General features: G+C 42.1%; 1 protein-coding gene across 1 annotated transcript; it reads left to right on the forward strand.

The window, feature by feature from the left end:
- The first annotated feature begins 210 nt into the window (after positions 1-210).
- On the forward strand, positions 211-10,998 carry LOC123053977 (endoplasmic reticulum metallopeptidase 1). Its single transcript, XM_044477606.1, has 14 exons — positions 211-518; positions 1,890-2,225; positions 3,518-3,756; positions 4,399-4,555; positions 4,653-4,730; positions 4,990-5,061; positions 5,583-5,702; positions 6,372-6,536; positions 7,510-8,035; positions 8,115-8,271; positions 8,443-8,552; positions 9,056-9,168; positions 9,988-10,351; positions 10,448-10,998. Exons 2-14 carry the CDS (start codon positions 1,917-1,919, stop codon positions 10,765-10,767), a joined length of 2,730 nt encoding a protein of 909 aa, XP_044333541.1. The 5' UTR covers positions 211-518; positions 1,890-1,916; the 3' UTR covers positions 10,768-10,998.
- Positions 10,999-12,127: the final 1,129 nt, after the last annotated feature.

Here is a 12,127-nt window from a genome sequence, read left to right on the forward strand (position 1 = left end):
AAGATGAACACGGGACGCTTCAGCGGGGACCCTATGCGTGCCTGACCTCCTTGCGGTCCTCCACGCCACGGGAGGAACAGAGAAGTAGGGGACGGCCGGACGGGCGACGGATGGGCTCGTGAGCTCGTCGCAGAGGCGGCAGGGCGCACAGTGCCTCGTCCCGCCCCATATGGCCCATACACCCCGCGCAACGCGACACCGGATCAGCATCTCGTGTCTGTCTACGTCACGGGCCACGGGTCAGGCACGCGATGCGATCGCCGTCCTTCCTTCCTCCTCCCTCCCCTCATCATAACCCCGAATCTCCTCTCCGCGCGGCGCGGGCGTCTCCCTGCTGCTTCCCCTCCCTCGCGTAAAAAAAGAGAGGGCGACCGAAATCCTAACGGCCTGCCGCCTCATCCCCTCCAGACTGCTGCAGTCCACGCCGGGCCGGCCTCCCCTCCGGAGCAGGACATCCGCTCCCCTCGCCGCCGTCCCCCCTCTGGAGGTCCGCACGGGCGTCGATTCTTCTTCCGCTGGTGAGCAAGCGCTGGCACTAGCCTGCTGCTATACAATTCTGTTCTGTTTCTTCCCTTCGCAAATCGAATCTGAATCTTCCTCTCTGTACTACTAGCTCTCTCCATCATGGTAGTTAGTTGCGGGTTCGTTTCCTGTGTGTACGCCGCTACCGATCCTATCCATCACTCGTAGGCGATCTCTCAGATGACCTCGGCCCCGTAGGAAATACTAGTAGGATAGGATCATCCAAGGAGCGGCCCGGCCTTGGTTGTCAGTTATGCAGAACAAGTACTACTGTCGATAGCAGTTTAATTTGTAGAAGGAAACAGAAATTTGGGGGAAGTCTGAATCCCCAACGCCCGCCGTGGCTAATCGCGCCATTGGCTCGAAACTTCAGAACCGAGGCCACCATTAGCTGGGTAATTAGTTTCAGGTGTCACATGGTGCTGCAATCTGTTCTTGGTAGTTAATGGCTGGCCGGCTGCTCCTTTTCTCAGGCCTGACAGGCAGGCCACAGCTTTCCCATGATCTCTGGTAAATGCATCGTCTAGAACTGCAAGCTGGGACCCTTTTGCCGCAATATTCAAGGCTGAAAAATCCTCCTGCCATATGGTAGTAATTCCTTGCTGCCCTGGTCCACACACTCTGGCTTCTTAAAAAGAACCTTGGACGCAGTAAATGTGAATCAACCTACCAATTCTTTGCCTCTCTCTTTTATGGTAACGTAACATGTAGCCAAAAGCGGCCACATCTCATCGATAGACTCTCAGAGTTTCAGTTCCTGTTTCAGTAACGACTTGTGGTCGTCTTGAATAGCCAATCCGTTCTCTTGTTTTCAAGTTTCCCGTTCGTAACTATGGAGTAGGGACCTGTTCCACCTTGCTTCTGAACTTGGGGGCATCCCTGCTCTGAAACTGTGAACCATGGGTGTCGGTTGAACTGTGCGAAGAACATTACTGAAAAATTAGGACGCCCTGAGACTCTGTGTAGTGTCTGATTACTACTGCTTAGACTGTGCATGCATTTTCTCATGTGGAAACGTGGGAGGTTAGCTGTTAGCACACACCCAGTTCTTACAGTGGTGGAACATACTGATTATCCTATCCTGAACAAAACTGGGATTATCCGATCTGTGTTTTACTTAGCCTGGATCCATGTGAAATCTTTCTTTTTGGTAGCTGGAACTCGAAACATTTATCATGTTGCATTGTAGGAATTCCATTCATGCTCTTTTTCGTAAAAAACAAATGCTAAATGCCACCTAATTTCTGCATATGGAATGGAATGCTTACTAATTGTATTTTAATTTTCCGCTACAAGTGGAAATATCATGTACTGTTTGTTATGATACTGCCAAGATAACTCTTCTTTAACAGTCCATTCTTTTTCAGGCGTTTCACTACATTTAAACACGCAGAATGCCTCGGGGGCGAGGCTCGTCTGTGTCAACACACGAGAAGCTTAATGTTGATGCAGCAGTCGATTCTGATAAAGATAACAGCAGGCATAAGAGGAGCGCTTATTTGTTGCTGGGGTTGTTTATACTTTTCCTTCATGGATCCTGGTCTGTTTACCGTATGCAGTTTGCAAATCTTCCTCTGCCCCTTGGTGCCGAGCAGGCTGGTAAGCGGGGGTTCTCAGAGGCTTCTGCCCTTAAGCATGTGAAGTACTTGACAGGCCTGGGTCCTCATCCAGTTGGTTCAGATGCCCTCGATCTTGCTGTGCAGGTTGTCCTTTCAAGCTTCTTTGCTTTTACAATTTCAGTCTTCAGACCAATTATAACATTGCTGTTAATGTTATTATGCATTGATATGTTCTTAACATGGGTGCTCGCTGACACTTTCCAGTCTGGGTGGAACTAGCTGTTGGGTGTTGAATGTCGACACTGATTGTAGTGTCCTGTTTAATTAGTAGAGCTCTAGTAGGAAAGAGGCTTTTTAAGTCTGCATTTTATGTTGTCGTGTTAGAAAGTATATTTTTTAAGTCATGATAATTAGTTATGTGGTTGGGGGAAGCTGGAGCACTTACTTTTGGGCTGTATTTTGTATGTTTGTTTATATTTGATCAAACAGTTCTATTTACTGATGAAAATCTGTGTCGTGTGAATGAATAATTCTACTAAGCTCATATTTCTTTATTATTATAATTAAAAGGGCACCTAGAAACTTCCATGTGTTCAATACAGGAATTAATTGCGTGGTGGGTCACTGAACATATGCACCGTGCAAGTGGTTCGTTTAGCCGTGATCTGTAGAAAAGGCACATCTAGGTAAGCATGGTGGGTCACTGAATTTATGCAGCATGTGAGTGTTTCGTTTAGCCATGGTATGTAGAAAATGCAAATCTAGGTAAGCATGGTGTGTCACTGAACTTGTACACCGTGAGGGTGGTTCGTTAGCCCACGGTACGCAGAAAATACACATTCAGAAAAAATAATCTTGAACACCAGGTCACTTAAGTGCGTTAACGGGGCCATGCCAGGTCGAAGCTAGTGCAGTCAGACACTGTGAATACATTGGATGACAATTCTTGCCAACTCACTACCTGTACCATAACCAAGATGCAAAAGGCAACACCTTCGTTGACTTCTCTCAGGCTCTCAGCCCTTCCACCTTGCAATCACCAACCTGATCATGGCTGTTAGTTGCTAATCTCGTCCATGCTTCTAGCTGGAAGTCAAGACAAGCTTAGCTGTTACTTTGACCACCAGAAGTGCACTCCCACACCAGCCATGGAGGCACTGGGGGTTGAGAAAAAATTGAGGTCTGGGGTTTGGGCATAAGAACTAGAAAGGGGATTTAGTGGAGAATAATTATTACAGTACAAGTTAAAGTGAGGAGCCACCTAATTATTTCTTCCTCTTATCTTCACTTTTACTGTTTTTTCAACCTTTTCTCCCATCTGGATGGTGTTATGATACAATCTCAGTTTATTGTGTGCTATTTTTGTTTGGAACTTATCATTTTTCTACAGCTATTTTTAGTTGCACTATATCCATCTTGACATGTCCATGCAATAGTATGTGTATGCAGAAGCAGAGAAAATAAAGAAGACAGCTCATTGGGACGTTGATGTTCAAGTGGAGCTGTTCCACACAGATATTGGTGCAAATCGTCTAGCTGGTGGTCTTTTCAAGGGAAAAACACTCTTGTACTCAGACCTTAAGCATGTGATCCTCAGAATTGTTCCCAAGTATTTACCGGAAGCTGAAGAAAATTTGATTCTTGTCTCTTCTCATATTGATACAGTTCCCACAACGTAAGGCTCTGTCTTCTCCCTTATGAGGCAATTTTTCTTCTGCTTTGCATTATGTAATGTAATCAATATGCTTAATCATCAGCATGTTAATTGGTTACATCAGATACAAAGAGTTTCCACATGCCTTTTTGACACTTAGTGGTCCAATTGGTATATTGCTTATTTATTTTTGTTGAATGTAATATGCAATAATCAACTTGAGTACCATGTTATTATTCAACTGAGGAGGGGGTGGGTGCAGAGGGTGGATTAAATGAAATGTATGCGATCTAAGTGAGCTTAAACAAATATATGGGCTCAGTCGTGCAACGTTCTTTAACTATATAAGCAGGAGATATCGAGATCTAAAATTTGCTAAGGATAGCTTGACAGCACATGAAGGTTGAACGAGAATATAGCTTTTGAGGCATGTTTTTAAGGAACAATTCTGTGACGAGGATTTTTACGAGTAATTTAGCAGGTTTTCAGACTGTTCAAGTGTATATCTAGTGTTGATAGGATTTAAATTTATTGACACACTAATGCTTACACATTGCAAATATGTGTACTGTAGCAGACCAACTCTTGTAAAAACTCACTTTTTTTCCTTCCCCGTTGTCAGTTTTTGAGAAAAAAGAACCTCGAACTTCTATTCTTTTTCAGGGAAGGTGCCGGAGATTGCAGTTCATGTGTAGGAGTCATGCTAGAGATGGCACGGGGAGTGGCTCAATGGGCGCATGGGTTCAAGAGTGGCGTCCTGTTTCTGTTCAACACAGGGGAAGAAGAGGGTCTTGACGGGGCCCACAGTTTTATAACTCAGGTTACTATTTTCATATGTTACACATAAATCATCTTGTAACTGGTACATAGGTCATTGTCGTTATGCTCCATAATGTAATTTACTAATATTTGTGCAGCACCACTGGAGAAATTCAGTACGTTTTGCTGTCGATCTGGAAGCTATGGGTATCAGTGGGAAATCCACCCTTTTTCAGGTCGGGTTCACGATTTGTTTACAGAAATTATGCTTGCATTTGCAATTGTAACAATCATGTAGCTGTTCTAAATTTTAGTTTGTTGCTAATGCCTAATGATAGTAAATAAGGTTTCTGAACATTTTAAAACCTGAGTTACTTTGTGGCCGATGCATCAGATTTTTTTTCTTTCTGTTTTTTAATTGCTGTAGATTGTTCAATTTGTTACAAAAGCATTGATTTTGAACCTTTTCGCGTACCTTTTTTTTTTCATATACAGGGTACTCACCAGTGGGCTTTGGAGAGCTTTGCTGCTGTAGCGAAATACCCATCTGCTCAGATAGCTACACAGGTAACACATTGTGTTTATTTGATTCTCGGTTTTTGCTGTCCTAGAGAGAACATTTTTCACTTTTCATAGAGGTTCATTTACCCTGTCAGGTGCAGTCCGCATACATTATTGGCCAACTGTAGAAGTTTGAGTGATTTACCTGTTCCAATTATTGTTGGGTAAAAAATAAAATTATATTTTGGCCAGAAGCGGGGAACATTGGATCATAACAAATAACTATAGCAACTTTGTCACGTTTCCAGCAACTCTGAAATCAAGCAGCTCAGAGCAACATGGAGTGAATTGCCCTATTTAATTAACCTTTTTATAAGAAAAATGAGGGACATGATTGTTTCTCATCCACCTCACACCCACTTGTTGATCCTAACACAAAACTTATAGAAGAAGTTTCAACTGATATCCTGTTGCTAGAGTGAACGAAGACAGTTAGACGTGTCACTTTACTCAACCAGCATAGTTCAATCTTAGTTTGTCTTCATTGGAGGTTGCAAATATGACACGACGTAAACTTGTAATTGCAGGATGTTTTCCGTTCTGGAGCAATAAAATCTGCTACTGATTTCCAAATATATGAGGAGGTTGCTGGTCTTCCTGGCCTTGATTTTGCATATACAGATACGACATCCGTGTATCACACAAAGGTTTGCTTGATGACTTGATCTGTGTATGTATGTACTATTTGTTATGAACATGATAAATAACATATCTATATCATCTACTCGGTGAAAGAGTCTACTGCTCGTACTTGTTTGAAGAGCTAGAGATTATGGACCTTGAGATTAAGCCATGTTGCTGTCATTCGCTTTTGATGGAAAAAGGAATATAACGAGTATACATGTTTCCGAACCAAAAGTAGCTTTTTGATAGATTACAAGGTGGAAACATCACACGTGAACTTCACTTCTTGAGTATCCAGCTGATTGTTCCACAGTTCCTCCTAGAGTATGAATGCATCGATTGATGCAGAGGCCGGGGTTTTAACCTCCTTTTCTAAAAAAAAGAGTATGAATGCAAGCTGATTAATTCTTAAATGAATCCAGCCATTTGTTTCCTAGTGAGATTTGATTACAATAATTTCATTGCCATGAGATTGTATTTCTATCTTCCAAACAGAAATTAGAACGAGGTGATAGCTTCCCTAAAAAAGAGAATGAGGTAATAGATTTAGATGTAATGGTACATGTAACTTTTGTCAATATTTTGAGTGTAGATCGAGGTCAACAGAATATTGTGGTGGCAGCTTCAATCTACTTTTTGGTGCCAAGCATTGTAGTTGCTTACTCGATATTTCATTACCGTCTTCTGTGCAGAATGACAAAATGGAGCTCCTACAACCAGGATCCCTTCAGCATAGTGGAGAAAATATGCTTGCCTTCCTACTACATGCTGCTTCATCACCAAAATTTATGAAAGATGCACACCAGGCAAAGCAAGACAGCACAGAGCAGAAGAAGGCTATTTTTTTCGACATTCTGGTATATCGTATTAAAATAATTTTTTTATCAAATATTATGACTGTACCATGCAATATCTGATTTTTTTTTCATTAAGCTAAGCAAGCACATGTATAGCTTTTGCTTTTCGTAAGTTCCTGTGGGAAATTTTTGATCTCTATAGGTCTTCATATGCTAATTTTTCAGATAATAAAGGACCATAAGAATTTAACCAATTTTATAATTCAAATTATTGGCATGTAGTAACTCAGGCAACAGTAAGGCCAACGAATGGTGTGTGAATTCCTTATCATCAGCATTTTTTTATGAAACAAAGATGTATTCTTTGGAGAAAAATCTTTGTCTGGATGGTGTGTGTGATGTTTGGGCGAAGTTAAATTTGTCTGGATGGCAAGATATAATGGGGGGTATGGGTATAACTGGGGCAAAGAAGAGAAAATAAATGGCTCATATTTTGTCCTAATAGAAATAACACTATATTTTACATCATATATTGCTTTGAAGTATGACCCAATTCTTAGATGAGTTGTCTATCTTTGATGGCATGGTATGTTCTTTGATTTTGTTTGCTTAGAGCAATGAAGTTTTTGCATGGCACCCCCCATGCCTTACCTCCTTTTGAGTATCATCTGGAGTGCCATGGTTCTGTCACCAGGTCATACAATGATTCAAACTAAACATCAGAATTAGATTGGAAGCTAGGATTAGATATATTTCTGTGCTCCCGGCACCATATGATTCCTCAAAAAAACTCTAGTGCTTTTGATGATTGGTGTTGATTGGCTTTGCTGGCATAAATTTAGAACAATGGATTCCCTCAAAAGTAAACTTAGACTATGATATGAACTATCTGCAGAAAGAAAAGTGCACCTGGAAAACAGGCAAGATATTTGTTCGTATCTGGAATAGAATGCAGATTTAGGTAGTACGATTTCTTATTCAACTGAATTTTCTTTTGTTTCAGCTTCTCACTTGTATGTTACTACTTTTGCAGGGCAAGTACATGGTGGTCTATCCACAGCGACTAGCAACCATGTTTCACAACTCAATAATATTTCAGTCACTTCTGATATGGGGAACATCACTGCTTATGGGCGGACGTCCTGGTCTTGTGTCCTTTGGAATATCATGTTTGAGCATTATTTTGACGTTGATATTTTCTATCTTCTTACCGGTTGTGGTGGCATTTGCCCTGCCGCATATTTGTCCCTTTCCTGTTCCATTTGTTGGAAATCCATGGTTAGTTATTGGCTTATTTGGTTCACCTGCACTGCTTGGTGCATTCATTGGTCAGCATTTTGGATTTATTCTCCTGAAGAGGCACATTCAAGAAGTGCATTCAAGAACAAAGCCAGGTCTAACTGGTAACACAATGGATTACATTGTTGGCCTGGAAGCTGAGAGGTGGATTTTCAAATCTGGTTTTGTCCAATGGCTTATAGTTTTGATACTCGGAACCTATTTGAAGGTCGGAGCATCCTATATAGCACTCATCTGGCTTGTTTCGCCTGCTTTTGCATGTAAGTTGGGGTGACTATCTGAGAGTTAATATGTTGATATTCAACTTTTTGAGTATTAATGGCTGTTGTTTCGTTGCAGATGGTCTTATGGAAGCAACACTAACTCCTGTGAGGTCACCTAAACAGCTTAAGGTCTTTACGTTGGTCCTGGCTTTGGCTGTGCCAGTTATGTCATCTGCTGGTTTGTTTATTCGCTTGGTAGATGTGATGGTTGGCAGTATTGTACGTGCTGATAGGTAAATATCTAGAGCCTGCGACGTCCAAACTTGTTCTTTATTTTCTCATTTGCTGTGTCAGTTAGGGCCATGATTAGTTTTATACTTAAATGCTGTTAACGGAGAGTATTGTGTCAATTAATCTATGCTAACCAAACTAATTTCAACCTTGGTGCACACTTATGTATGCAGGAACCCTGGTGGACTACCAGACTGGCTTGGAAATGTAGTAGTTGCTGTTGCCATTGCTATAGTCGTGTCCTTCACGTTTGTGTATCTTCTTTCATATGTCCATATTTCAGGTAAACCATATCATGCTTGATATATCATCACATTTTGCTTCTGTTACATGACTTATCAATTTTTGTTTTCTTGTTTATATATTTTTCCTTTGATTTGTGACATATACTGTTAGGGGTGTGTTGGAATGATCATTAAATATTTCCCCTCAAACTTTCATCATGCTTTGTCATTCTGTGTTAGAGTAATGCCAAAATGGTGCTAAATTTAGAGGCCACCAAAGGGTGATCACGAACCCACACTAAGAAAATACTAAAAACCAAACTGACCGAGCAGCTTCAAAGCTAAAATAATCCGAGGAATGATCATAGGTTTGTTAGGATTGTGGTTTTCCCTGGTCAGAAGAAGGCTCCCCTCCCTCCCTCTCTCTCAAACATTGCTGTACTCAACAGCTATCATTGCATCCAATTTTTGTACTTCTCCAATATGTACATACATCTGCGGCCTTCTGTTTTATACACAACACATCAAAATGAGCTGATATCCGAGATAATGTTTTCTGCAGGTGCGAAAAAAACACTTCTTTCTGTGTTGTGTGCATTCTTTGGTCTTGCCCTTGTACTGGTATCAAGTGGCATTGTTCCAGCATTCACAGAGGATATTGCTCGTTCTGTAAATGTAAGCATTGCTATGAAAACTTTGACCACCGATATTGCTTTAAATATTTGGATTGGGAACTTGGAAGATCATGTGCATAACTTGGTCTTGAGAATTACTTGGATATACTTGGTCGTTATACATATATTGGAATAGAAACTAGTGGTCAAAATTATATTTTGAAGACTGTTAATATACAGAACATCACTTTTTCGTGTATGGGAGGGATTATGAGTTTATCTTGACAAATGGTATCCTAATATTTTGAGTCGGTGTTTAACTTTTTTTACTCATATGATGTTGTCATGTGATTTCCATAATTTGTCGTCATTTGCTATCTCTGTAACCTGAAAATTATAATTTTTATTTTAAAAAACCCAGTATCCTTTTAAGATAATCTCTTATGCATAACATAAAGGAGAACCTGTTCTTCAAAGAAAACCCCTTCCAATTGAAATATAAGTTATTGTAGTTTTGTGTATTAGGATTAAGGAATGCAAGAAATGACTTGTGTCCTTCAAACGTTCGCAAACACAATGGATTATCTTACACTGCCATTAACCATGTAGTATCAATTGCCTATGTAGAAATGCCAATTGTTGAGCAAGGGAATAATAGGAAGAAATCAAGAAAGAGATTAAATTGTCTCGGAATATCTATTATTTCTATTTTCATAAGCATAAAACAACTTATATTAGCAAATAATTTCTGGGATGTTCTTGAAAATTTGCTTGCCTGGAATTGTCATAATGTTCCCCATATTTGTATTAAAAAGCTCGGTAGTACTAGCAATGAATACTCCTACTTGTTAAAATGATAACTGATTCACTATTTCCTCAGGTTGTGCATGTTGTTGATACTACAAGAATGAACGATGGAAACACAGAACCATTATCCTATGTTTCCCTGTTCTCGAACATGCCTGGAAAGTTGACACAGGAATTGATGGACCTAAGAGGGGAAGAGTTTTCTTGCGGAAGGAATATGACAACTGATTTTGTGACATTTACCGTGAAGTATGGCTGCAGGAGTTACAAAGGGAGCAATGCTGGATGGAGCAAATCAGAAGTTCCAGTGCTCCATGTTGAAAGTGATTCTGCTGCCGATGATGCCCGCAGAACAGTAGTATCAGTTGATACCAAGTCATCTACACGGTGGTCGCTCGCAATCAATATGCAGGAAATTGATGACTTCACTATCCAAGGTGAGTTACAGTCGAATAGATCGACAAATCTAGCATAACTAGATCGTTGTTGTTATTTCCCATCTAACTGACCCTTCCATGTGTTATTTTACTCAGTGGAGTCAGATAAGTTGGTTCAACTGGGTGGTAAGAGCGAGGTCGATGGATGGCATACAATCCAGTTTGCAGGCGGCAAGAACGCACCAACGAAATTCCAGCTAACCCTTTTCTGGTCAAGTAATGCGACACAGGCATCTCCAAAGGAAGCTAACGCAGAGGACCCTCCTCTCCTGGTAAAACTAAGAACGGACGTGAATAGGGCCACGCCGATGGTCGAGACGGTTCTCGAGAAGCTTCCACGCTGGTGTGCAGCTTTCGGCAAGTCGACATCCCCTTACACGCTGGCGTTCTTGACCGCTCTTCCTGTCAATATTTAGGTGACGCACATTGTGTGCCCCGACATTGTAGGGTATTAACAGTTTGACATAGTGTTGATCTACGCTGTATCTAGCTATTCGTATTAGATTCAATTGCATTCGTAGCTTCAAACTTAGAGGGCGGCCCTGTGTGAAAAATGTGTCTGATGAATGAATGGCCGGTCTGTTTGATGTCGAAAAACTTGAGGTTAGAGTGGTGGTTGCAATATAGACAGGTGGTGTTTGATGTTACTTATGGAGGCAATTGAATGGGCATGGCCAGATCGGAGACATTCTGCATTGTCGATTTTCTGATTGGTGTGTATAGTGGTAGTTTGGTCCCGTGTCTGAATCGTGGACAAAGTTGGCTGTTCCAGTCCAAACTTGAGAAAAGTGTCGGCTCGATCATGGGACGATGAACATGGATACAGTTGGGTGTTAAGTGTGTTAACTTTTTTGGAGTGTCCACTGGCAGTGCCAGCAGTAGACCATCAAGACAGGTACAGTAGCTCCTCACAAGCTTCAAGCATGCAGTACTCAACCAATGCTTCTGATAGGAGTGCTGTACCTGAAGTTCTGAAGAAACAAGAAAGCCAAGAACTATGGACGAAGTGCTTCCTCCATCCTAAAATAACATTTATTTTGGGACGGAGGGAGTATAAGTCCTGCCGAAGCGTAGGCCGCATGCTCATAAAGAAGTCTGAAGACCTTTATCTGGAACGCTGTATTAGGCTGGTCACAATGGGCAGAGTAAATTGCAAGAAACCACCAGTTTGAAGGCTTGGTTTGCAGAAAACACTACGTTACATTTTTTTGATAGAAAGTACAGCATCTTGTGTAATCTTGTTGCAAATAACACTGATTGGCGGATTAGAGCGCTTTAAGTATGTTTGTGACAGGTGGGTCCAGATTTTGCCGACGTGGCATAACGACTCGGCCGAGACGGCGTCATAGTCGACAGGGGCCCACCCGCCAGCTGGATTCTTCGATTCATCCTTGTTTCTCATCGAAAATTCCTGCTCGATCCCCTTTCTCATGGTGGACGCAGGTGTGCCGCCACCCACGGCCGATCCTAACCGCCACCACACGGCCGGACTGCGCCGTGACCGCCGGCGTCGATGACGAGCCCAGCCCTCCCTCTACTCCTCCCTGTTTCCTGGATCGATCGTGTACGCCGCTGCCATGGACCAGCGTCGTGGACGCCACTGCCATGGACCAGCGTCGTGGACGCCGCCGCCATGGACGAGCGCCAAGGACACCGCCGCCTTGCCGTCGCGGCCACGCTGCCACATCAAGTTCGAAATCAAAATTGTTGCCCGCCTTGAACTGCCTCTCCTTTCCGAGCACAAACACGGCCACCACCCGCACCCAGTCGTCGGGC

The sequence above is a fragment of the Triticum aestivum genome, chromosome 2D (genome assembly GCF_018294505.1).
Source record: "Triticum aestivum cultivar Chinese Spring chromosome 2D, IWGSC CS RefSeq v2.1, whole genome shotgun sequence".
Lineage (NCBI taxonomy): Eukaryota > Viridiplantae > Streptophyta > Magnoliopsida > Poales > Poaceae > Triticum > Triticum aestivum.

Coding starts and splice junctions, on each gene's coding strand:
- LOC123053977 (XM_044477606.1), top strand. CDS start 1,917: ATGCCTCGGGGGCGAGGCTCGTCTGTGTCAACACACGAGAAGCTTAAT. Junction 4,556..4,652: donor CCCACAGTTTTATAACTCAG/GTTACTATTTTC, acceptor ATATTTGTGCAG/CACCACTGGAGAAATTCAGT. Junction 8,553..9,055: donor TTCATATGTCCATATTTCAG/GTAAACCATATC, acceptor TGTTTTCTGCAG/GTGCGAAAAAAACACTTCTT.